Source organism: Lynx rufus, unplaced genomic scaffold (assembly GCF_022079265.1).
Source record: "Lynx rufus isolate CCGP_SWC_20201006 ecotype Redwood Valley unplaced genomic scaffold, mLynRuf1.p SCAF_13, whole genome shotgun sequence".
Lineage (NCBI taxonomy): Eukaryota > Metazoa > Chordata > Mammalia > Carnivora > Felidae > Lynx > Lynx rufus.
Window position 1 is genome coordinate 40,509,947 of NW_025814827.1, and position 27,436 is coordinate 40,537,382.

The 27,436-nt window shown below is 44.0% G+C and overlaps 1 protein-coding gene across 1 annotated transcript in view; it reads left to right on the forward strand.

The window, feature by feature from the left end:
- Nucleotides 1-27,436, forward strand: part of RYR3 (ryanodine receptor 3) — a 365,900-nt gene that overhangs the window by 142,279 nt on the left and 196,185 nt on the right. The window contains exons 20-27 of the mRNA XM_047075357.1: nucleotides 7,325-7,541; nucleotides 12,739-12,843; nucleotides 14,673-14,776; nucleotides 15,043-15,126; nucleotides 16,799-16,958; nucleotides 18,325-18,472; nucleotides 19,342-19,547; nucleotides 20,131-20,305. Of these exons, the coding sequence (XP_046931313.1) occupies nucleotides 7,325-7,541; nucleotides 12,739-12,843; nucleotides 14,673-14,776; nucleotides 15,043-15,126; nucleotides 16,799-16,958; nucleotides 18,325-18,472; nucleotides 19,342-19,547; nucleotides 20,131-20,305 (1,199 nt within the window). The remainder of the gene's footprint in view (nucleotides 1-7,324; nucleotides 7,542-12,738; nucleotides 12,844-14,672; nucleotides 14,777-15,042; nucleotides 15,127-16,798; nucleotides 16,959-18,324; nucleotides 18,473-19,341; nucleotides 19,548-20,130; nucleotides 20,306-27,436) is intronic.

The following is a 27,436-nucleotide window of genomic DNA, read 5'->3' on the forward strand; positions in this document are numbered from 1 at the left end:
TTTGAAAAGTTGTTACCTTAGCTATGAGAGCCTCTTGCTTAAAGCACCTGAATTAGTGGTAAGCTAATGAGTGGGACTTGATGTCTTTTAGGCCTCCTTTCTCTCAGGAAAATGTCACCTCTGACATATTGGCCTTGGTCACCCAGCATCACTGGAAAATGTCACCTCTGACATATTCCTGTCTTTGGTTCTCAGAGCATAATATGATCTGAGGAGAGATGGAATTGCCTGCACATTTGGGAAATACATTTTACTGAAGTACATACAGCCCCTTATATGATGTCTTCAGTCGTTCCCATTGCTGGTCTTGTGTTGAAGAGTAGCCAATGGACTGATTTTTATTTGTGAGCAAAGAGGATCAGTATACCAGTACTTACTCTTACATCAACTGGTAAACTATGATTTGGTGCTGAAACCCAGAAGTCTCTCTATACTGCTTTCACTCAGCTGTGCAGAAAGCAAGAGAGAAAGCAAGATGTTAATTCCAAGTTAATTAAATATGAATTAATCTCACTGAAATATGTTGAATAACACAGTTGATCAGGCAACTGAGTCCTCTGGTCCTCGGTCCCGTGCCAAGTTCCATCGTGAGTGGTCAAGGTGAGGAAGGCAGAACAGAAATGCTGAGACCCTCTGAAAGCAGTGCTACATGTTGAAGGATCATACTACTCCCCACAGTGTAACTTCAAAAACTACAAGAGCAAAACTTTATTTCTCCTATAAAATATATGTGTGTGTGTGTGTGTATTTATGACAATTGAAAAGAAATTACTATTTTCACCAATATAGTAAGTAGAATACTTGCTTGGTTGTATTGTGTCTCTTCCAGCAGGGTACAAGATTATGCCATTCTAGAAAGAGGTCCTTCTCCTGTCATAGAAGCATTCAGAATTGTCTCTCGTGTTTATTTTCAACTTTGGTGTGGCTTCTAAATTCGATTTCTCTTTTACAGCCCTATTTCCTCCTATTCACTGGTCTTTACTGAGGTCACAGTCATGAATTTGTGACCCCATAATTATTTGTGTAGTTACAAACTATGTTGTTAATAGCACCTGATGAAGATGTCCCTGTAAGCAGTCACTGAAGAGCAAAAAAATCTTTTTCAATTAGATTTATCCACAGTGAAGTCAAAGGCAGCATGAGTAATTACTAACAAAATCCACAAATCAATATGTGCTCTCTTTTCTAACTATTATGAATGTGCCTCCTTAGGTTTCTTCTCCGTGGGGTTTGTGTGTGGATACTATCCATGCAGTAGGCCCTTAGTGTGACAACACAGTTTGTTATAGGACAGAATTTAGGATGAGGCATGTGTACCTTGGAGACCACCCAAAAGGTTGAGTTACTTAAATGCCAGCAAGCCCTCATTAAAAGGCAGTCTCACCCTGCAATATGGCGTCATGGCGTGAAGCACGTGGAGAACATGACGCGGAAGCCACGACGTATAGTGAAACGTATAGTGATATAGTGATTTGGGTGATACTTTTTGTTTCTCAGAAAATGGATGAGTTCATCGCTGTAGTAGAATATGTTTTATAGACATAGTTAAATTTCCCAGAGATCTATTTTAATGGCCTGACGTAGCTCTGTTACCGGCCCTTGCTAATTTATAAAAGCAACAATATCCAAAGGTGGTTGGTATTTGTGGTTGCTGTTTGTTTTCTGTTGGTATCCACCAGCCTTGGCTAAAATTCAGGTAACCAACAGCTTAGCTATTTCCAGCTTGCTGTGGTCAATGCTGTGGAAATTATTACTGAGATAAATATACTTCTGTGGAGAACATGATGATTGCCCTGGGCTTTCATCAAACACTGGCCAGAAGGAAAAATGAATGTGGGAACATACATAACTCAGATTGTTTTCCCGTCTTAGCGAGAGGATGCGGTTATGAATCACGACTTACGAGTTGAATTCAGGTCAGCCAAAGCTCATTAATTCTTTGTCCTCTTAACCACAGCCTGTATCCTTTTCTTCTTTGGAACACCTTCCCCGCTGTCTGGGAGAGCTTCACTAGCAGATGAGAGTAATGAGATATTCAGGAAGAGAGACTCAAGTGACGTCACACGTTTGCTAGTAAGCCGTGGATAAGGAAACCTAGTCATCCTTCTGGAGCATAACAAAGCCGTGTCTTGATTTTTACTGTGTTGTTTTTATTTGTGGATCCGTCTTTCGAATCTGGGAACTTGTAATAGGTAGTCTGGTCCCTTCTGCAAATGGGAAAGCCACAATGTCTAAATCTCAAAAGGCTGAATTGAAAATGCTAGCAGGGATTTTTCAATACCATTTTCTCTGTTTTCAAAATCAGTCAAGTAAATAAAAAATTCCCCCACATCTCCCAAAAATCTCAGTACTCCCTGGAGACTCTTATGGAAGCTTTTGCTCATCTCGGAGGCAGAAGAATCTAAGGACCCACTTACTCTAATCACTTTAGGAGGAAAACTGCCCTTAAGAGCTGATGGAATGTCCTGAGTTCTAGGAAGAATTCCAGAAGATAACAGGTGCTTTAGTGGAAGAGATTAAATTGATTAATTAAGTTGATTTGAAAATCCATTAATGTAGAGAAAAATCCAAGGATCAAGAAGAATGAATCTGAATGAACTCAATTCTCAAATTACCTTTTCATTTTTAAATTTAACATTTTCTGAGGCTGGGAGATGCAGTGGAACCCAAGAAGCAGGGAAGAATAACACCTAGAGAAGAGAGATTTACATCCTAATTGGAAAAAGGATTTAAATGATAAACCTTCAGCGCCAGATGCCAGATTTATGAAAAGAAATAGACTAGTTATTTGTCACTCTCTTGTTTTCTTGCTACCCTCTACATCCATGCTCTGGACTTCTGGCCCTGGATAAGCCCTTCTGCCCCTGGATAAGCCCTTCTGCCTATTCTGTAACCTTTATTGCCCCTTTTAAGAATAAGAACAGTCTTCTCAGCCATATGAAAATCCCATCTATTTGGCTAGAAGGTAACTCAGATTTGTATGCAGTTGATGTTTGAGGCCTTTGTGGTCTCCTTGGAGCCTCAGGCTGGAGCATCTCGAAGCGTCTCACTGCAGTTCTTTTTACACAGGCTTCACCACCTGTGCTGGCTGCTTCCTTCTGGCTGACCCCAAGCCCTATTCTACATACGTTTCCCTCCCCGCACACGGGGCCTCCCACCTCCCCTGCTTACCTCCTTTCTGATCTCTGATCAGTCATTTGCCTCTCGGGGCATACTTCCTTTTGAGATGGCTGACAGCTGACTCATTTGTGGAGTCTGTCTGGCCTTCCAGGAACACAGTCCTTGGCCCCGCCCTGAGCAGAAGGGAGCTCTTTCCCTTGAGATCAACTATTGCTCGCTCACTCTCCCGCTCGTGCTCTCTCTCACTCTCTGTCTCCCTCTCTGCCTGTCACTGGGCAAACATGTCCCTCACTAGATTCCAGGGGGACACTTGAAAGCTTCTGAATAGTTCTTAAAGCACTCTTCATTTGACTTCAGATAGGAGAGAACTCCCTGCCTTTTCTCCCTGACAGTTCTCTCCAAATGAATTCTTTACCTTTCTTATCAGGGTGCAGGCACCTGGTAGACTACAGCTGCATTTGTTTCATAACTTTTTGGATGGATCTTCGTAGTGGATCCAGCATCTCACTTCAGGATGTGAAAATACTGGCATCCTCTGATTTATCTGACTTTGGGATCTCTGCTAAAACTCTAAGAGGGGGAATCCCATTTTAATATCTTCAGATAATTAAAGTGGGTTGCAGGCATTTCTTTTGATTATCCCCTTCAAGCCTGCATTTTATCTCTGGGTATTTCCTTTGACGTGGTCAGTCTGGATCTCGCGGAGAGAGGTATGAGGAGGGACACCACTGTTAGTGCTCGTTTGTTGGAGCCCTTCCCAGGCACTGCGGGTAGCGAGGGAAGGAGCCACGGACCGCGGGTGTACCTGGCACAGGTCTTGTCCAGTCCCTGCTGGAGAGCAGGGCTTCTGTCTGCCAAGTCTTTGGAAGCAACCCAGGACCACTCCTTCCACCCACTGATGACAGTGGAAATGACGTTTGGAGACAAATGCTTCAGTGAACAGTACACATTAATTTCTGGTTATGTACATTTTTCCTTTTACAGTTTTTGTGGCCATCAGAGGAGATGAGATGAAGATTTATAACCAAATTATTCTCTTTTTAATAACAATATAAAACCAGAAATGATGGTTTTCCTTATGTTCTCTGTGCTTTCTTGATTTGCTCTCTATCCAGAAGATGATGGCAGATTTTAAAATGTAAGAGAAATTTTAACACTAAACAGAGCTGGCAAGACAGCTCATGAATAATTAAGTCCAGCCAGAAGACCTCATAGGAGATCATTTACTTGTTCTTGGAATCTATTCACTAGTGAGTAACAAAGAATACTCATACCCTTGCTGTACAAGCTCCTGGGCATTCAGCTTCTCACAGGAAGGATGCTCAAGGAGAAGAGGGAGGCAAAAAAAAATGTCCTACACTCTCTTTTTTGCTCAAAAAACTCCAGTTCTATCCCACAGTTTCAATATGTCAGTAACACAATCTGCTGTGTTTCAGTTGAATCGGGAAGTTCTCAACCAATAATTTCAAGGCTTAGTCATTATTTCCTGAAGGTTCACTAAATTAGTAACATTTCAGGCTAATGACTCAATTTTGTCTTAATGTCATCGTTCATATTCTTAATACACATATAGCATGCCCCGTTACGTAACATTTAATGTAGGAACATCCACGAGGGACAATTGTGGTTCTAATTCTATATCATTGTTTAGTACTTGAAAATGGGAAAGTGGGAGATGTCCTATGATTTCTATAATTAATTTTAAAACAGCATTGTTTAAAATGCTATTTGGATAAAGAATTTGTTTGTATTGGGAAGGAAAAAAAAACTTTAATGTCTCCCACTTGGAAAGAGTTTTATTTTCCAGTTTCATAATTAGGCTATTTCCACAGTCATGATTACTCAGCCAACACTGAGACTCTCTTGCAAGGCTGCCCTACCAGAACATTCTAGTTAAAGAAAGCGAGGTCTGGTGGAGAGTCTTGCTCTGAGGGCTTTGCTAGGTCATAACCCTTCGCCACATATCTCAGCCCCCTGCAAACATGCCCTCACTCCCTCAGCAGTCCCTAACTGTCCTCATTCCAAAACAAAAATGGGATCTGGCTTTTGCTTTCCATTTTGTCCATCATCACATTGGCTCAACCGATTATCCTCACCTCCCACCATCACTAGTTGGGTGTCTGGTGCCTCCAAATACTCGCTAAATGGTCTGCTAACCTGTCCACATACAGCAGCTAGAAGAGTCTTGTATTTCTTCTTAAAGTCTTTCAGAAGCTTCCTGCCTGGAATACAATCTCATCTTCTTGCCATGACTCACAGACCCTACCTGATCTAGCACCGCACCCTCCCACCTCACCTCATGCCCCTTGGGCTCTGCACCCAAGCTCTTTCCTGCCTCAGGACCTTGGCACATGTCATGCCTCTGCCTAGAATGCTCTTCCAGATTTTAAACTCCTTAGCTCCTCTTTAGTCCACAGGGTTAACTCATGTTTCTTCCTCAGAGAGGCCTTCCTTGAGTGCAGTCTAGGAGCCTCCCCTCTTTCCTGAGTTACTTCACATCGCCTCTTTATTCCTTCCTCGATATCTCCCAATCAGTAATTATGACTGTTTTTCTAGTTGGATCCCTGTTCTGTGACACCAGGGGCACTGTAGTCTTTGTTCGTTGCCGAGTCTCCAGTGCAAAGAACAGCAAGTTATATGGGTTCGATCACTCGTTGTTAAATGGAGGGAAGAGGGTGTGAGGGTTGCATGCAGAGGCTATGTGTATATACTGATTTTTCCTGTGTGATATTAGTGTTGACCCTGCAGGGCTACATATCTTTTCATGTTTTTTTTTAAATTTTTTTTAACATTTTATTTATTTTTCAGACAGGGACAGACAGAGCATGAACAGGGAAGGGTCAGAGAGAGGGTGACACAGAATCTGAAACAGGCTTCAGGCTCTGAGCTGTCAGCACAGAGCCCGACGCGAGGCTCGAGCTCACGGACCACGAGATCATGACCTGAGCCGAAGTCGGCTGCTTCACCGACTGAGCCACCCAGGCGCCCCATCATGTTTTAATTACTTAAAACTGTGGTCATATTTTCTCATTAAGTTAAAGTTGATCTGCAAAAGCTCTCTTTCTTGTTACAAACCTAGGAGAATATAAAGTATCGTTTTGAAATAGTTCTCTTTCACCCTCTCCTCCTTGCAGGGGAAGCTTTGGGGTGTACCTATAACCCTAACTGAACCTATATATATATAAGGCTAAAATGCAGCCAGATGCTGAATTAACATATTGAAAGACTTCAGTATGCTGGAAATTTAGTGCCTGCATCACTGTGAGCCCCAAGTGTCTCTCCCCCTTCTGGGAGGTCTCTGTAGGCACTGCTGGAGTGGACTAGAGTGTCAGGCCTGGATGCCAGCAGGGTGTTGGTGCCCCTGAGAAAGGCACTGGTACCCTAGTGCGCAAACACTTCATACCTATTTGGCTGCCTATGCTATGACCGCCTGCTGTTGCTTCTTCAGAGTCGCCCTCGTATGGCTGTTTAGGGGAACTGCAGCCTCTGCAGGGTATCACTTGGCATATATACCATTTGTGCTTAATATTCTGGTATTCATCTTTTGCCTGCATCTTAAAAATTGATGTGTGAGTGATGTCCCTCAAGTAAAAAGATTTGAAGTCCTCATGTTGTAGTTTTAACATGATCTTGTCAGAGAATAATGTCCTTCTCATCACTGCTACTCTTTTCAATAGTCTAGTAATAATATTTATAATGATGATTTGTCTACTAGGGTAAAGAAAAACATTATTTATTTTAGAGAGTACATGAGCAGGGGACAGGGACACAGAGAGAGCGAGAAAGAGAGAGAATCTTCAGCAGACTCCATGCTCAGCTCAGTTTGGAGCCTGATGTAGGGCTCAGACCCATGACTGCAAGATCGTGACCTGAGCTGAAATCAAGAGTTGGATGCTTAACCAACTGAGCCACTCAGGCACCCCAGGAAAAACATTATTTTTAAAGTCTAATGATATTTATGTATGAATTAACTTTTTTAAGAACTTAGCTGACATGGGTCACCTGAGGATCATAGACTGAGAGTTTTCCCCAATGCTTTATTGCATACTTCAGGATGTTCGTTGTACTGAATCGGAGTTCAGGCACTTTCCCACAAAATAATTGCTGGGGGTGGGGGACGGGTAGTTTATCTTGAATGTTCTCTTATCGAGGCTGGGCTTTCTCTTTTTAACCTCTCTCTTCCTGGTCTTTCCAAATGGTACAGAGTACGTTTCCTGATGGGTGGACGTCATGGAGAATTTAAGTTCCTGCCTCCTTCTGGCTATGCCCCTTGCTATGAAGCCTTACTGCCAAAAGAAAAGATGAGATTGGAGCCTGTCAAAGAATATAAACGCGATGCTGAAGGAGTTAGAGATCTGTTGGGTACCACCCAGTTCCTCTCTCAAGCCTCTTTCATCCCATGCCCCATAGATACCAGTCAGGTAGGTTCGAGCAGGCAACCCAGGTAGATGAAATCATAGGGCTAAATGCTTCTCTCTCTGTTGTCTCTGAACCATTCCTGTCATGCATTCAGTATTATTATCATGTGATGTGAACAGCTGTTGTTTTTCATGTTTCCACCATATGCATACGTTGAGCTCTTTCAGGATTTCCCAGACAAGTTGATCACTTGCTACATGCAAGGCCCTGTGAGGTACAGGTGCAAATATGCAGTATTCTCTGGGAATTCACAACCCACTTAAGGAGGTAAAAAGCAAATGTGCTATTTTTTAAGCCTGAATGTAATAAATGCAAAACAAACAGTATGCACAAGTAAGTGCTAGAGACACCTGTTAAGCTAGAATATTTCTAGAAGTCTAGTTAGTGAGGCTAGAATTCCACCAGGGCCTTTAATAAGCTTAAACGGGGAGGGATCCAGATGTGAAGTAACAGGAATGGGGTAAGGGTCTAGAAGTAGAAACACAAAGTAGGGACAGGTGGAGAGCTACCCTACCACCCAGCAATTGCACTACTAGATATTTACCCAAAGGATACCAAAATGCTAATTCAAAGGGGTACATGCACCCTGATGTTGATAGCAGCATTGTCTATAAGAGCCAAATTATGGGTCATTATTCAGCCATAAAAATAATGAAATCTTGCCATTTGGATGGCTGGATGGAGCTAGAGAGTATTATGCTAAGGTAAATAAGTCAGAGAAAGACAAATACCGTATGATCTTACTCATACATGGAATTAAGAAAACAAATGAGTGAAGGGGGAAAAAGAGAAAGGCAAACCAAGAACCAAATTCTTAACTACATAGAACAAACTGATGGTCACTAGAGGAGAGGTGGGTGCGGTCATGGGTTAAATAGGTAATGGGGATTAAGGCTTACACTTGGGGTGAGCACCAGGTGTTGTATGGAAGTGTTGAATCATTGTATTGTACACCTGAAACTAATATTATGCTGTTAACTGGAATTTAAACTTCAAAACAGAGGTGGTGATAAATATTCTCTTGTGGCTGGATACTTGGAGGAGGCGGAGTGTGTAGGAGAAGAGTTGGAAATAAAACTGAAAGAAATGAGGTGGTATATATGAGGGGAAGGTGCTGATAAACGGACATTTTCTTTGCCTTTCCAGGGCCTCTTTTGAGAGGGACACACTCACAAGCTTATGACATGGGGCATAAACAACAGCTTTGAATATTTCCTCCACACTGGTGCTATTCAAATCACTATTCTCATTGTTAGGGAAAAATAAATGCAATGGGGTCTTGTCTCTGAGGCACAAGGGGTTAGTAGTTTGGGGAAATACAGCTCTTTTGACCTATAGAAGGTCTCCAGCATGTTATTTTCCCATAATATTCATGTGACCCTATTACATTCAGCTATGCGCGCATGTTCGTGAATTTGCTTCTTCCCTCCTGCAGCAAATTCCCATGTGTGAATTCCCATAAAAATTATTGTAAAGCAGCATTTCTCTGCCTGCTTCACAGAGCCTGGTGCGGCACCTTGAAAGTAGTTGGTGTTGAGAAGGTTGATGGGAAACTGGGGAGGAGTTTGTGAGCCAGAGATGATCCTAGAAATCAGATCCTCTGGTTCCTATGTAATCTAGATACGAAGACTGAGGGCCAAAGAATGAAACTATCTTTTGCATGGGTGCAAGGCCACTAGGGCCCTAGTGAGGAAAGAGCATGAACGTGGTACCTACTTGTCTGTGCCACCCCTCAATAAATAATAAGAAATGTGTGGTAGGAAGGGCTTCCTGGAAGAAGTGGGCCTCGAAAAAAGGGGGAGGGGTGTTTTGATGAGGGTGGGAAGGAGAGCTTGACCAAAGAGTGGAAAGAGTGTCTAAACGTGCAGAACTGAAGATTTGAAAATTGAAGATCGCAGACAAATCAACAGGCCAGAAAAACCTTTGATGTCAGGACCCAAAATTGAATTTGTATGGACCTTGGAACTAGGGACTTGTTCCCAGGAAATCAAATCATAGGGAAGTTCTCTTTGGAAAGGTACAATTTATTATCTCGAAGGAGACCTTATAATTTTTTAGAACCTACTATTCTGTGAAATTATTTTCAAAGGAGAAGTTAAACATATATATGGAGAGTCAACTCCATTTTCCCTGGAGCATGGTAACCAGTTTGTAGACCAAATATTGCTGACTGGAGCCCTGTCCTTAGGCACTAACAGTACCCAGGGCTTGAAGCACCCCAGCCCCTGGCTGAACACAGGCAAAAAGGAGTCGACTCCAGGCAGCCCAGCCCCAGACACCCTAAGGCAGTTAGCAAGCCAGCATTACTCTGCCCCCAGGTAGTAACCAATTGAGGTCACTGAAACTATGATTTGGGGTACTTGTGGAGGCCTTGTTCCACACTGTCTCCCACATTGTTTCCTCCCACATGGAAATCCCTTTGCAGTCCATGATCTCCTAAGGAAAACCTAGTTTAAACAGATTCTCTGGGTTTACCAACAAAGCCCAAATACAGTTATAATTTGCTGGCTAATAATTTTCCCCATTTTGTTCCTTATTGAAACATCATGCCACTTATTAATGTTGCCCTTTTGATAATTGCATTAAGTTGATTTTTAATGGCTTTAGTTGAAAGTCAAATAGTGATTATAACACATAGTTTAAATATGTTACTGCAATTTTCCTCCATGATCTCATATACATCACTTACTTGATACACGTTTTTGTTTTTGTTTTTGTTTTTCCAAAAGCAATTTTTATCCGGAAGCTACCGTGCCTCAAAAGAAAAACAAAATCAGGATTTTTGTAAATAGTGGAAATACTAATAACCATTGTCATAGAGGGGGCATTGCAAGGACCAGGCAGGTGATACAGAAGTGAAGTATGTCAAGTGCACAAGCCCTCAGAAACTGCTTCTCAGCTCCAGCTGATGGTTACCAGGCAGAAGTGTGGGTCCAGTGTTTGTGATCTTCCAAGCAAAATAGATATCTGAATTTTTATATGAAATCTCCCATTGCTTAAAAGTTGTCAATGGATAAACGTGGGAATAAGACCTATTATTGTTATTGCTGCAGAAGCAGTAATAGTAAATTTTAAAACATAGGAGGAAGGAAAGGAGAAAAAACTTGGGCCCCCAGTTGTATGACCTTTGTGGAGAGATATGAGCAAAGTGCCAGGAAAACATGGAGAAACTCTCCGTGAAGGTAATTGGGGAAGACTTCCCAAAGGTGGGACGTTTGAGCTAAATTGAGAAGGATGGATACTGAGGGTGTTGGGATTAAAACCAGAGCTGGACAGCAGTTACAGCAGTAAAAACAGATTTTAGTTAGGAGCTACATAAATAGGGGAAGAGGATCTCCAGTGTAGATCTGGGCTCGGTTCTGAATACAACAAGAACAACCGGGGCTTTAGAGCCAAGGAGAGCAAGATGGGGAGGTGGTGAGAGCCAATGGAAGAGAAATTACTAAGAGAAGCATCAGCGGTTGGAATGGATTCTTATTAAACTGACCTCCCAGGATTCTGTCTGTAGACAGGCCACAGTGATCTGATATCACCTGGAGGATGGTGAGGGAGAAGGAAATTCCATAAGACAAGGAAATAGGTGGAGGGCTGTTCCATTATCAAGGGTGGTGGATTCTCACCAAACTGATTTAGCAGGGTACTTTCTCCAACTGGGGTCTTGAGACCAAGGCCCAAGAATAGAGCCTAGCTGGCAAAAAGGGCTCAGAGACCCCCATCTGGAGCCTGGTTTAGGAGAATGTCTTTGTCATCTGCTCTGTGGTGTAGAGGGGTGTGTGTGTGTGTGTGTGCACATTTTATGTGTATCATTGGGGAAATTGATAAAGGTGAAGATTGCATATGCAAAGACACAACTGTGAAACAGTGTGATCTTTTGCAATAATTTCAAAGGTTGGCAAGGATGTGTTTGTGAGGACATGGTGGAAAAACTGAAGGAGGACACTCAATACTTGGTTAACACATCTAGTCTGTGTCTTAGGAGTTCAAGGAACACTTGCAGACACCCAGGAAGAAAGTGTTTTGATGTGATTTTATTGTTGTAGACTCTTCACTCTGGTCACAATGCGGAGAGTAGATTGGTCAGGAGTTAGGGGGACCAACTGTGAGGGTCTTGCAATGGTCCAAAGAGAAAATAATGAGGTTGAGTGATTAGAGGTGGAAGCCTTTCAAAAAGATGTTTCAAAAATGAACATGATTGGGGCGCCTGGGTGGCGCAGTCAGTTAATCGTCCGACTTCAGCCAGGTCACGATCTCACGGTCCGGGAGTTCGAGCCCCGCGTCAGGCTCTGGGCTGATGGCTCGGAGCCTGGAGCCTGTTTCCGATTCTGTGTCTCCCTCTCTCTCTGCCCCTCCCCCGTTCATGCTCTGTCTCTCTCTGTCCCAAAAAAAAATAAATAAACGTTGAAAAAAAAAATAGCATACTTTAAAAAAAAATGAACATGATCAGAGGCATTTGTGTGGCTCAGTCAGCTAAGCGTCCTACTCTTGATTTCAGCTCAGGTCTTGATCTTCAGGGTCATGAGTTCACACCCTACATTGGGCTCCATGCTGGGTGTGAAAACTACATTTAAAAAAATGAACATGATTGATTTTGTGATTGATCCAATGGGCCTGGGGGTCCAAGTAATACCCCAGAGGGAAGACACTAGGATGACTTCTAGACTCAAAGCAATGGTGGACCACTAAAAAAAAGAGAAAAACAGAAAGAGAAAAGGTTTTGAAGGAAAGAAACGATTTCAGTTTTGAATGGTATATTGGGTTTACTTAGTGGGAAAATCCTGCAGGCAGCTGGAACTGTAAGTCTGAACTTCAGGAGAGACCATGGCTGGAGACATACGCACTTAAGAGTGATCATCTGTGGCTGGGTGTGATCTCCCAAGGAAAGAGCATAGAGAGAGGGGAGGTGAGGCCCAGGGAAGCATTCACATGTCAAGAACACACAACACAAATATCTCCAAAGAAGACTGAGAAGGGATGGACAAAGGAAGCCCAGAGAGGAAGGAATCTCTGGAAGCATCTGGGTCAAGCAGAGTGGTTTGGAATCGTACAGCCTCTCTTGGGAAGGAGCCTCTGCAAGCAGCCTCTCCTGGGGGACGTGTAGGGAATTCAACTGAGGCACCTCATCCACATAGATTTTATGTTAGATTTCAGTACAGCCAGTTCATATACTGCTGATTTCACACTTGTTCCTTTTCCTTTTAGGTGGTTTTGCCACCTCACCTAGAGAAGATCCGAGACAGGCTGGCTGAAAACATCCACGAACTTTGGGGAATGAATAAAATAGAGCTTGGCTGGACTTTTGGCAAGGTATGCATTCCAGGGGCCAAACTGGGGAGGAGGATTGGATTGCCTTGTCACCTGGGGAGGGTTCTTGAAAGACTCGAATGAGGAAGGGAACCGCATGAGCCCAAACTTGCTCCTTCTTACCGCCTTCTGTGTAGCTTTTGCTCCAAGCTTTACTCAGTTATCTAAGCGCAGTCAAGGGTGTGGGGGAGGCCAGCTCTGAGAAGACAGAACTGGGGGTTCACTTCCCTTCTTACTTGAAAATGGCTTCCTTCATTCGGGGAATATCAGGCACTGTCAGGTGCCTCCTTCAGAACCCTCACACCCCCTTTTCCTCTTCAGAAAAAAGCTGTCCTCTCTTCGGGGGGGGGGGGGGGGAAGAGGCTGATTCATTGTTTTGAATAAGAATTTGTTTAATACTGTTTTCAGACATGTCACTAAGATTAATAGGCACTCAGGTTACAGAATCTCTTGTGCTAGAAAGCATTTTTCAAAGAGGATGTAAACTGACTTTGTGTTGGGTGATTTGTGTAAGGTCATGTCTGAAGGCATAAGGATAGGTGAGTTCTGAAGCTGCCTATGACCCTGACACCCTCAAATTATGAACATTCCAGCTTAGTTACTGAAAGGGTCCCTGCACTCTAACACTTACTGGCATCGATATAGCTACCGTAAAATAGTCTCCTTCTAGATGACTACGTCTCTGCTGTGTGCTTTTATAACACCACAGACCTCTCCTTTAGAGAACTACTCACAGCTGCAATATTACATTTATTATTATGGTTATTTTATTACTATTCTCTACTCCATTAGACTGTATTCTTCATGGGCCTGGGGCTATCCTGGCTCACCACTGAACTCCTAATGTCTAGCTCAGTGCCTACCACATAGCAGACACTTGACAAATGTTTGTTGGATGACTTAATTAGTTAATGTCTGGATCTGTTCTATCCAATACTATAGTCGTGAGCCACAAATGCCTACTGAGCACTTGAAATGCGACTGGTCTGAATTGAAATGTGTTGTAGTTATAAAATACACTGGATTTTGAAGACTTGCTGTGAGAAACTACTATACACTGTCTCAGAAATGATTTCTTATACTGATGGCTTGCTAAAATGGTAATATTTTTTATCGTGGGTTAAATATATTATTTTTCTAAGTTTATTTATTTTGGGAGAGAGAAAGTGCACATTAGCAGGGGAGGGGAAGAGAGAGAGGGAGAGAGAGAATCCCAAGCAGGCTCTGCACTGTCAGCAAGAGCCCAGTGCAGGCTTGAACTCACAACCCCATGAGATCATGACCTGAGCCAAAATCAAGGGTCAGATATTTAACTGATTGAGCCACCTGGGTGCTCCTAAAATATATCATTAGGATTAATTTCACCTGTTTATTTTTGCTCTTTTCATGTGGCTGCTAGACAACTTGAAATTATAAATTTGGTTCACATTTGTGGCTGACTTTATATTTCTGTTGGGACAGTGGTGTCTCCTGGACAGATTGTGTAGTCCCTTATAAAGAATGCTGTCCTGCAGCAGCATTATGGTTCCATGAATTTGGGGTAGGCAGGAACATGGCTACCATGTGTAAAATTGTTTCTCTATGAGAGTATGTTCCGAACACAGACACTTGAGTAGAAACAATCCACAGAGCACAAGCCGCTGGCAACTTGGGGACGATGTGTGTCATTTGCTAGAGAGAGAGATGGTCTATTTGCCTATCAGCAAATAACTGTGTTTGTCTTGCCCTATATGGATTGCCTGGGCCATGTTTCAAAGTGTGTCCTTTTCTGTTTTCCGGGGCAGTGCCTGTTGTCAAAACTTAAATTGTGTTTTTCTTATGTTGTCACCTAGACACGGGATGACAATAAAAGACAACACCCCTGTCTTGTGGAGTTTTCAAAGCTGCCTGAAACTGAGAAGAATTATAACCTACAAATGTCAACGGAAACCTTAAAGTGAGTGCTGAATCGAATTGAATGTGGACTATACAGTGAGTGGGTGATTTAATGCCTTATAACTACACTGTAAAGGTATGTCTCTTGCCTTGAAAACATGACGCATTCTGATAAATGAGTGGAGATGGTGATTCTTCATGCCACTGAAGGACTTAGCATAGTAAATAACACATACACCATGGTTGTTGATCAGCTCAGATGCAGGTTAGGGTTCTTGCTGTCTTTGAGCAAGTTGACCCTTCTCCTCTCCCTCTGCTACATCACAGAACCCTTCTGGCCCTGGGGTGCCACATTGCTCACGTTAATCCAGCTGCTGGGGAGGATCTCAAGAAAGTCAAGTTGCCCAAAAAGTAAGTGATTTTTTTAATGATCGAAAACTTTCATGCTTCAGTCTGAATTTTTTAACTGGGAGGATGGGAGGCCCGTGGGCAAAGGCAGGTGATGGCCCCAGATCCATGCCTGCACTGGCAGGGCACGGTTCTCCCAGTTACTTCGACTGTACTGTAAACCCAGACAGAAGTCTGCTGAAATATGAGTGTTTCCAAGCTTTCCCTCTTTTTGCTCCTTCACCTGGGACCTACGCTACTATTTTACTTCTAAGCCGGGAGGTGCGACACTCGGAAGGTTACACAGCCTTCGGTCTGTAAGAATAGCACTTGGCACAGGAGCTCAAAAATGGTTGGTAGCCACAGAAAAGACTCACTCCTCTGGCATTGGGCCAGCCTGGTAATTCCTTTGTGGAAACGGTTGTCTCTGCCAAGATTTAATTCGGCCCCTAAATCTATGTCCTGTGCTCTCTCTCACCCGTACATTCCTGGAGAGTCACATGTTCTCACACATTCACATACGGGCTCATGGCACATTCTCGCGCTCAACTGCTTGCTCACCCTCACGTGCACCAGCCTTGGGTGCGTGTGCATTCACACACAGGTGTCCCAGTTACTTAGGAGCCAAGGCAATGCCAGCTTTAATCAAATGTTTCTCTTCCCCATCTTCCCTGTGAAACTCCTAAGCTGCCAAGCCTCACTCTCAGAGGCAACTCCAGGTGCAGAGCCTGCCGACCAGACTGCTGGGGTCAGTGCTCAACAGCCAGCACATGTTGACTCTGCCCAAGATTGGGCATCCCAAGAAGGTAGATGAGGGGCAGTATTTAATGCCTGTAGCAGACCGTGCCTCTCACACTGCTCAGCAGTTCCTGTGTAGAGGGAGTTCCTGGTCTATAAGTCATCACATTCAGGTTCTGGCTTTGATCTGGGCATTCGGTGTCCCTGGGGCCGTCAGCGCCTCCAGACTCCCGTTCCTATGTGGCTATGATCAGCTGTTCTCCTTGAGAGTCACTCCACCGTGTACTCTGGTCCTCTCCATTCATGCCACACATCTACCGGGCCTCATACTCCGCTTTTTCCCATCTTCACATTATCTACCAAATCACAGACCACTGAGGCTGTGGCTCCTGGACCGAAGAGCAAACCATGAAGGTCACCTCAAGCTCTCACATTGTCTGATGTCCTGATTTTTTGTTTAATTCCGAAAGTAAAGGTTTAGCTTTCTAAGATGGAATGATCATTCTCTACTAATTTATAAGAAACCATTTGGCTCAAGGTCCTGTCCTTGCCAATCTAGTTGTAACCCTTTCTGTTTTGGAAGTGAGTTGAAGGAGCTGTCGGTAACACCACGGCACACTGAATGTGCCCCTCATTTGTCAGGCATTTGTAGCCCCTCATTTGTAGCTTTCTTAGAAATAAGGCTGGGTTTGCACTGACGATCCACTTTGCCCAGCAGTTTGTGTCATCTGTGATGTGCATTGGCAAAAAGGGTGGTGGATTAGGGGCTTCATCTAAGGACTTGCAATAGAGCTGGACAATTCATTCTACCAAAGGGTAGAACCTGAGACCGTAGCCTTATTTTCATGGCATTCTTACCATGTGTTGCTGGTCTAAAATCTGGTATGGGTCTAAGATCTGGAATATACACGCATGTGTATATATATAGAAGTATATGTTTTGTTTTGTTTACTTATAGCTATATGATGTCCAATGGCTACAAGCCAGCCCCTTTGGATTTGTCTGATGTGAAGCTATTACCTCCTCAAGAAATTTTGGTGGATAAGCTTGCAGAAAATGCACATAATGTTTGGGCCAAAGACAGAATAAAACAAGGATGGACCTATGGCATCCAACAGGTGAGAAGTACTAAGTAAGCCTGCTGGAAAAACTAGGAGATGTGATCATCCATCAAAATGCCATTTTGCGTTGGTGGGTATTAGATTGGAAGATGGAAGTTGCCCTTGCACTCTGTCCGTCATGCCTCAGTGCATTCGTTATTTATAGAATCACGGGACTGGATAGGATTTGTAATGGTCACACTGACATTAACTCCAGGCATAATTCCAATTTTGTAGAAATGAATAGGCTTACCTTTCCTTTGTTAATCTGGCTCACTTGCGATCATGTTCCCTGTATGTGTGCCCACTGGCTGCATCTTGCCTCATTCCCTATCTTTTTTGTTAGCATTGTGGAGAGCTGAGCTTTTATGCCACTCTCCAAGGCCAAGGTAAGCTTTCCACAATTCAGCATTACAGCTCAGAAGTGTTTCTGGGTCAGTCCCAGGCATCTACCACTGAAGGTGAAAAGGAGGGGAGCCCAGCTCAAGAGAGGGGCAAACCAGCCTGCCAAGAAGCCTGTGCCCCTTACCTTAGCCTCTGCCCACAATTCGTGGGCAGAGTCCTTGGCTTGTACAGGAGACAGCCCCAGAACCAGGGCCTGGCAAGGAATTAGATGGAGTTTAGAGACAAACCATCTCTCCTTTAGTGTTCTTTCATTTCCTTAAGTATCCAGAGTACCATCAGGGAAGGTCAGGGGTAGTTGTATGTACACGTGTTTATTTATGCCTGAGTCTCCAACTCTGCACATGTCTGGAAGCCAGGAAGACCACAACTATGGAAACCATGGCAGAATGGGGTAAGGGAGACTCAAAACAGCATGGCAGGCATATATGTTGTTGATGACTTATCACTCCAGTCATTGGCCGTTGTATTCTTAGTACTCCCTAAGGAACTGAGGAGGTCTCCAATACAAATGTGTGCCTTCTATAATGAAATGGACCCACTGTGGCACTGCCACCTTTTCTGATGCTTCTCTGTGAACATAGGTGTTTATCTATCTTGTTTCTCTGTTAAGAGACTGTTGTGAGGAGACTCCAATGGTTTGAATCAAGGCATGATCTTCCACAGGGGAATAACTAGGTGAATCCCCACCTGCCTTGCCTTGGGAGTAGAGGTTTTTAACCAATTTCAGGATACTTCACTTTATTCACAGCCTGGCATTATTAAAATGTGTTTTTAATAGCAGAAACTTGCCATTTATATTCATTTAATCCTGAAGAGAAGTAGTAAATGAGTATATTGCTAAATATCAAGGTGCTGGGGGGAGGGCTGGTGGACGGATATGAGGAAGCCGGGATGGTGGCTCAGAACATGTAAGGTGGACAAGCTCTTGGTAAAGACAAAATGTATTTTCTCAGAACCTCTTTTGTCTGGCTTCATGTAGGATTTGAAGAACAAAAGAAATCCCCGGCTGGTGCCATACGTATTACTGGATGAGCGTACAAAGAAGTCCAATAGGGACAGCCTTCGTGAAGCTGTTCGCACATTTGTTGGTTATGGCTATAACATTGAGCCGTCAGACCAAGAACTAGGTAACGAGTTGAGATTGTTCATTCTGGTCCCAGACGACTGAAATGTTACTTCTGCAAAAATGCTGACTTTGAACAAGTCTAACATGTACTCTTAGAAACGATATTGGTACCAAAGAGCACTAAACAGAATGGTGTATTTTAACAAGAGAGGGGAGGAGGAAGGAGAAAGAACCATGTTTAAACTGTGTGATGAGTTTGTATGGTGAGCACTTCTGTGACCCAGTCCCAGAGGGAATAAGCGATCCTCCAGCATAGCTGAGCTTTTGGGGATGTTTAGTCACAAAACCGAGAAATCTTTATTTCTCTTATTTACCAAACATGTGACTCTCAGCTTACTTTTGGGCCAGGTCATCTCATCTCTAAATTGACTTCTACAACTCATTAAAATCACCAGCCCACAACTGATGAACATGTCATTGGGATCCCAAACCCAATGAGGGACTAGAGGCAAATTAGGTCACTATTATAAGTAATGAAGAGGACAGGTTTGGAGTAAGACAGACCTGGGTTCATATCCTTACTTTCCTCCGTTTATTGGCTCTGTGACTTTGAACAAGTAAACCTTTCTAAGCCTCAGTTTTTCATCTGTGGAATGAAGAGCGTATTAACTGACCTCATAGAATTGTGCTGGATATCGTTTCTAAAGGATCTACCAGAAAGTAGTCACTCAGTGAATGTACCTTGTATTCTGATTAGGATATGATGATCATGGTGATGATTGTATTATGAACAAAATGCCATGTTGGGTAACAGGAGGTCTGTCAGTCTTTGTTGTTATGCAATTCTTGTAAGGAATGCTACCTAATTATTAAAGGCCTGTGTTCTCTCTTTACTTCCTGTCCCCTCTACTCCTTTCCTTCTCACAATAGCTGACCCAGCTGTGGAGAAAGTCAGCATAGATAAAATTCGATTTTTCCGGGTAGAGCGGTCTTACGCAGTGAGATCTGGAAAGTGGTATTTTGAGTTTGAGGTGGTAACCGGAGGAGACATGCGCGTTGGCTGGGCCAGGCCAGGCTGTCGGCCCGACGTTGAGCTGGGAGCCGATGATCAAGCCTTTGTGTTTGAAGGCAGCAGGGTGAGTCTGGGTCGTGTCCACATGTTCCCAGAGTTTTTCTTCTCCAAACATTTCCTTACAAATTGGAAGTTCTGAGTGTCTGAATCTCTGGCTTCAAAGTGAGTCACCACTGTCACTGACTAATTTAGGTCATTGAGTGATCATTACCTAGTGATCGTCACTTTGCTTTTTGCTCTGGTATAGGGGAAGACTATATGCCCAAGTTGCTTTCTGTAACTTCCATACCTGACCTTGAACTTGAGCCCATTGCCTCCATTCTGAAGGAGGTTCCCAGAACACACCACAGCTAGTATGTGAGGAAATCTTACCACTTTGTCCTCGAGAGAGTTCTGTTTGCTGTCATAGCTGATTGGGTGTTGGGAGACTCTGGCTACCTTTTCTGATGAGCCTATGTAACTCGGTTTCATTTATTTGTAAGACAGATCATTCCTCCCCGTGAGTTGTCCCTGGTAGAGAGGTGAGTACTTTGTAGAGACCAGGTACCACTACCAGTTAGGAGAAATTGCTCATGGAGGCATTTCTTTAGCTGCATGGGGGCTTTTAGGACCTCCAGTTCTCTAAGCTCTGGAGTCTTATTTCCTAGGGCCAGCGTTGGCATCAAGGCAGTGGGTATTTTGGACGTACGTGGCAGCCAGGAGATGTGGTTGGATGTATGATTAACCTTGATGATGCTTCAATGATCTTCACACTGAATGGGGAGCTGCTGATTACCAACAAAGGCTCTGAACTTGCCTTCGCTGATTATGAGATTGAGAATGGTAAGTCTACCATCTACCCCCCTCCCCGTTCCAGCTCCATGAGTTCAGGGAAAATCCAGGGAGAGCTGGGTGAGCTCATCTGCCTCCTTATGTAGGGTGGGCCATCCTTTACATATTTAAAACCCTGGTGGTGAAGACTAACCCATTTACTGTCATTTTTGAAGAGTCAAGAGCATGGCAATAGTTGGTATAAATATCAGTTCTGAACTTCCAGATAAATTAAGAAGCTCTCCTGTGATTCCCTGTCCTGTGGCATGGCATGTTAAAGTTTCCCAGCGTTACAAACGAAATGCTAATTGTGTGTGGACTCATGTCCCTGGCAGAATAGAAAACACAGTGAATTGAAGAATTGTCCTTTCATTCTGATTTGAAATGTCAGTCTGCATGTTTGTGTAATTGAACTTGATGCTTTGATGAGAACCATTGAAACACAAAAGTTGGGCGTAGCTGTTCCCTTGAATGAAATATAATTTATTTTGAAATTCAAACATGCTCTGAAACCCAAGCACAGTTGCACTTATTAAAGGCCCTGAATAGACGTCAGTCAGAACGGCGCTTCCAGCTACATAAAGGAGCAATTGGCGCTTACTTCCTGTCTGTTTCACTACGTTATATGCAAACGTTGGCTGCATATAGGAGAAGGAGCACTGGACTCTGAGTCAGCTGACTCGCTCCTAACAAGCTGTGGCTCCCAGAGAGTCTCAGCTTGACGTCTCTGGGCTTTGCTGTCTTCGTCTATACCAGACAAATAGACGGTAAGAAGTTCCAACATCCTTCCTGGATATCAAATTCTACAGCAGTGACTTAGTGCCCGCTGTACGTACATCCCTATGCTTGACGCTGTGTCACTGCCATCTTCATGACAGATGGGGATGAGGTGGAGTAGTCGAGAAGGTGGGAGGCCACTCTCCCCTTGTCTCTGCTGCTTTCCACTTCGGACATCTTGGGTGGACTTAAACTTCATCTCCCTCTCTCTAAATGATGACGGCTCCGGCTGGCTCTAAATTTCCAACACTATACAAAAAGAAACCTTTTTCACCAAGAAAGCTAAAAAGAATAGAACTACATAGGTGAGAGCAGCAGAAATACGTGTCACTGTATATATATAATAAATAAATATTCTCTACTTGCAGAGTTTTTAACAATCTCTACTAAGAGTTTTTTTTAAACAATTCTCTACTAACAGAGTTTCTATAAGTCACTTTCATGATTTTTATGGACACCTCTTTTCTGTACATAACTGTACTCTAAGAGAACTTCAAAGATTTTTCTAAGAGCCACGTATTTAGGGAAACAGAAAGCTTGCAATTGAGTGTATTTTCCTAGAAAGACAGGATGACTAAAGCCAGGTGGGGTCACATTTTAATGCCTGCCAAAAAGGTTTAAAATCAAGGCCTTAAAGATTCGTGGTTTTGGAGACATTTGGGAAAGAGGTCACCAGAAGAAAGAAATGTTTCTGTGCTGGTTCAGAGGCAAAGCAGAGGAAATGGGGACGTGGACCTGAGGGCAGCGTAGAAGATCCGCCTTCTGACATGGTTCTTAGAAAACAGATACCTGCCTGGTACCCACTACATGCAGTGCTCTCTTCTTGAGGCCAGGAGGAAAAGGAAGAACTAGGAGATTGAGACTCATCCCCTAGGAAAGTAGCTCCCTAAGGTAGACAGAGTCCAAGGATGAGGAAACTTGTCCTGGCTCTGCTGTGTATGAACTAGGGGAGTTTACTTACCTATGAGGCTTTGGCTCCACATAAGGAAGGGATAAGAATCTTGTGTGTTGTGCAGTTAGACGTGAAGTTCAAAGCCTCGCCACTCAAATTGTGGCCCACTTGTTAGATATGCAGGATCTCAAGCCCCATACCAGGCCTAGTGGACCAGAAACTGGTGGCAACAGACCCCAGTGGTTTGCATACAAATTAAAGCATGAAAAGCAGTGGTCCAAAATATATAAAAATGCAAGCCATAGCAGTGTTAAAGGGCTCATTTTCTAGTTGTAACAATAAATAACACATAACTCTGAAAAGATAATAATTCAAGGCAGTAGGTTAGAAATGGCAAACGACTAATACAGATGGCAATTCCATAAATGCAGTATTAAAACTGGATGTTAAATAAAGAATATGACAGATGCCCACCTCAAAGGAGCCAGGGTGTTCCCCTCTGGGAATATAACTGCAGTAATAATAATAGTGTATGAGTAGTGTGAGTAATAGTGTGGGATCAGGAAACTTCAGGAAAGGGTGGGAAAGTTTGGAAGATTTGTGTATGGAATTTCTAAAAGACGAAACTGGAAAGATAGAGAAGGTACAGAGGACAGTCTCAAATACCAAGACTTGGTCTTTACATTCAAGAAATTTGTGCTGTCTAATCTGGGCCAAGCAGCCTTGGACTTCACTCTCTGGGCGTGGGAGCTGTTGGAGGCTTTCAGCAGAGGAATACTGTAAAGAAGAGGGATGTTTGAGGGTAACTTTGCTTTTAGAGATCATCTGTGTTGTATTGAAAAAAATGCCTCCTGGACCCTTTGTGTACAGGGACATGATCTGACCTTCAGAATAACAAAGTCTATTATTAGCGAGCTATTTTATAATACAATTGTACATATTCACATATTATGCTGTAATATTGTATTGCACTTTAATAACACAGAGACAAGGTTAATTGGAAGGCTCTTTCACTTCTGTGATGGCTCAGGAGTCTGAAGAAGGACAGTTGAAAGGACGTCGCCATGCCATTCTTTGATAATAATAGTCCAGAGGCCTAGAATAGCCCTTATAGCATCTCTCTGCTCTCTGCATAAGGGGGAAAGAGGCAGCGATTCTTGCCTGGAGCTGTTAGGAAAAGCATCTGTTGAAAACAAAGCATTTTGTACACGGTATCCCTCCATAAAGCAAAATCCCCTATATGCTTCTATTCTGGCCACCAGCATCCCAGCCTTGATTCAGGCCTTTCCCGAAGTGAGAGTTGTGCTGGTGGGAAGTTTCCAGTCTTTTGGCGAAAGAGTGGGGACAAGCATCCTGATTCATGGCTGTTTTCCTCTGGCTTATTTATAAATTGTTACCTCTGTCCTCTTCTGCATCCTAAGAGTTGATATACTCTTATCTGCCTCATTAGAATTGTCCTCATCATTGTTCCCTACTCTGATCCCTGCCTTGGACCATTACAGCTTTCAGCATTGTCACCTAATAGCATCTGAAAGCTCAGAAGCTTCCCTGGTGAAACCTTTGCGATCAGTCTTCTCTTTTATTCCATTTAGAGGAGAAGAAAATACAATTCTGAACGTCCTGTTAGACCTCAGAATGTGGCGTCTGAATGAGGCTTTACTGCCGGTCCCCTGTGCTGCCTCTCTGCCAGGCACTCCCCTGAGGGACAAACTGCTCCATTAGAGCTTCGGTGTCTGCAGGGACAGCCTCCCGATCTGTTCCTGCCATTGGCCCATCAGGATTGAACAGATCCCCCAGCTCTGCTGGCAGCTCTTTCCGTAGGTGGCTGATGAAACCTACCTGCGGGAGGCATCACTGCCATCCACATGCAAGCCACATTGGTGCCAAGGGGCCCCTGCCATTCTCTCTCCAGATGGGTGCTATGGTTCTGAAAGTGGTTGGAGCAGGGAACGTGCAGCATTTGCTGCAAGTCTCGTGACTACCTCCGAGCTGTCCTTGGACTCCATCTTCAGGAGGCTTAGCAAGAAATGAAAACGAATGGGTAAAACACAGGCTGCTGTGGTGAGACTCTCAGAAACACCCAGGAGGGGCCTGGGCACTCATCTAACCAGCTCTTTCCACGATCTCGTTTTTCCTTTACTGTTAGTGAGCTGCTCTCGTGTCTTTCCACGGCTTTAAAATGGATTGACACCGGGGCCATGGTTTAGATTTTCTAGGGAACCAGTTTCTTTCCAAGGTCCTGAATAATTGAAACATGCCCCCCCTGGCTCTCCCTCTTTTTAATCACAGAACTAGTCAGGAGGCCTCGTGATACAAAACTTACTGGAACCTGGAGTCCTCGGCAGGATGTAAATGTCTGTGTTCTGGCATTCCTCTCCTGGAACAAGAACTCCATGCATATCCTGGTTCAAGATAAGGCCATGTGCAAGTCTTCTCCTCCGACCTTTTCAAAAACATTACCACATTGCATCTATGATGCTGCATATGTGGAGGGGCATTTCTTTTCCCCTTTATTTTTCTGTCCACTTACTTCTCCAGTCTCATTTGAAGCTAGGGGTTAACCGAGTTGTGTGCAAAGTACAAACCCTTGTTTGTGAGAGTCATTGCTCACTCGAACGCCATGTGGCCTTACCAAATGGAACTTGTTATCCAGATTTACTCCAGGAAGCCATGTGGCCTCTTCAGAGGTAGCCCTTTTCGTGTAAGGAGCCTACAGTGGTTGGTGGTTGTAGGTCTGCAGTTGCTTTATCTAGAGGCAAACTGCTCAACTACTTAACACTTAGGAAAAGTAAAGAAAAAGTCACAAAGCAAGTTACTATAGATAAGAATTAGAAAGCCAGGCATCCTGGCCTCAGTCCCAGTTACTTGCTCTGGACCGCTTCTCTGGCAGCTTTTTTCACATGCTGGCTCTGCATGCTTACCAGGTGACAGACCTCGAGCAAGTTACCCAGTTTGCTAAGCCTCGGTTTCCTGTTCTGCAAAACGGGCATAACAGTGAGCCGAATCAGCAGAGCGCTAAGCCCAGTGCCCAACACCTAGAAAGTATTTGATAAACATTAGCTGTTGTGGTTTATCATCGTCCCCCCCTTATCTACCAGGCAGAATTAGAAAGTTACATGACATTTTAATGCCTCATGAAAAGGACTTTTCAGGAATGGAAAGATCATCAACTAGAGCCTCTCAGCCAGGTGGAGGGAACTGATTCGCTGGGTTCAGTTATCAGCTGAATATATCAAGTATTCTTCCCCCGGAGAAAGTGCTGGCACCTTATGAGGATTTATCTTTGCTCTTGGTCCTTTCTCGGTTTTCTGTTTTCTGACCCAAACCTTGGACTTAGCTTCTTTTCTGCTGTTTTGCAGAGCTGTCATGGCTATGGCCACTTGGTCCCATGAAGGTGCCCAACAGTCTTTCCCCCCACTGCTGTCACATCCATGACCACTGTGGCCATGCCTTCTCTCATGCTCTGTTCAGCTGTCCCCTGTGTAGAGGGCTGTTGCCCTGGAGGGATGGGACTCTGCCCTGGGATATGGCTGCTATTTAAAGCTGGGGCACTCATCCCTTGGAACATTCCCCCCCTTCTCTTGCACACTGACTGGCAGCTGACCTATGAGTCAGAGTGTGTGGGATCTTGTCCCGTTTTGTCACTTGCCCTTCTCATGACCTTGGTCATGTCCATTAGCTCCTCAAGTCTCCAGTTCTGTCCTCAGTAAAGTGCTGTCTGCTTTGCTGGTAGCTTAGGAATGGGGAGAAGCCCAAGCCCCACAGAAAAAAAGGCCTCATGCAAACATTACCTGTTTTCCTTCTGCATGTATCTCCCGTTGCCAGTGGGTCTGTGACTAGGAAGTTACTCCTGTGGCTTGAGTTATTCCGAAGTACTCAGCCCCGCTTCTTCCCACTTAGGCTTGTGTGACTACTGCTCGTATGTTCCACCACTCAAGTCAATAGAGAAGACAGGTTTTCTTGAGATGCCCTTTCTCTGCTTACCTCAGGGCTGTGCTGCTTCATGATCATGGCTCCAAGACCGCTATAGTGATGGCTTTCTGGGTTACGTTACCCGCTTTAGCAGAAACCAAAGTGCGGTCATGGGAGCAGCGGTGTTTTACAGCAGAACATTCACTGCTCTCTAGTCCAGTTTTGTCCTGTTTGTATACGCACCTTGGGATCAGGATAGTTTCCTTCCTTTACATCTTCTCATAGTGCAAACCAGAGCCCTCTGTCTCAGTGGGGTCCCAAGAAATGTTGCTAATAAGCAATGCTCATTCCACACTGGAATCAGATTTCCGAGGGTTCCTTAATTATAAACGTCCCCGTCTGCAGAAAGGAGATGGTTTCCTGTCGCAAAAATGCCAGAAGCATAGAACCTGTTCTGGAGGTTGCATGAGTGGGTGCTTATCTGACCTGCCCATCTACCTTCCTAGGGGCCAGGCCACTGGTGTATTCTCAGTCCTTCGTGTGTTGGAGCAGAGGCTCTCTGTATAAACATCACCCTTATTCTGCTAGCATTGTGTTAAAGCTCTTTTATTTGAAATGTTATTAAATGGTATCAAATAGTGTCCTAAATGAGTTCGTAGTTTCTTAGCTTGTGCAGGATTCACTTTTCACGTATGTGGCTCGTCTACATAGACACTTTGTGACTTAGGTAATGATACATAAGCATGGACTCTAGGAGTGAATTTTGTCCTTGATGTCTATGGACAAAACCTCTTATTGTGGAATGTAAATTCTCCCAAAGTTGGCCTTTAAATTTCCCCTGAAATAAACACTCCTGTCTTAGGAGTGACATCAGTTTTCTTTGTGGGGGCTCCAGTCCCTGTGTTAGCCACCGGCCTCAGAGCCCTTCCTCCCTTGCCGAGTGCTCTAGGGATAATTAGTGCTTTCCCAGCCCTGCTGATTTGTTGGTCCACAATTATGATTTATAAATAGCCCACAAACAAGAACAGCAAACAGTTTGAACCTCTGCTTTGGAATATTCTGCATGGCAGTTTTTTAACATGATGGGATGCAGGAGTGAGCTTGGAAAGAGACCGTAGCCATAGGAGGGGAGGAAGGAACTTCCCATGGCTCCTGCTGGAAGTGTCACCTCCTGCTCGGGTGGGGGCCACAACAGCAGGCTGGGGGTATGGCAGTTTGTAAATAGTATTTTGTAAACCAACAGAGTCCTTGTTAGCATGTAAAACTTCTCAGACTCAAAACGGGAAGAACTGTTAGACTCCTCATTTCACTGGAAGGCACTGAGACGTTAGGCTCTTTGCACCAAGTCCTTTAAAAAAAAAAATTTTTTTTTTAATGTTTTTCTGAGAGAAAGAGAGACAGCGTATGAGCAGGGAGGGGCAGAGAGAGAGGGAGACACAGCATCTGAAGCAGGCTCCAGGCTCTGAGCAGAGCCCAATGCAGGGCTCAAACCCATGAACTGCGAGCTTATGACCTGAGCCCAAGTCGGATGCTCGACCAACAGAGCCACCCAGGCACCCCTG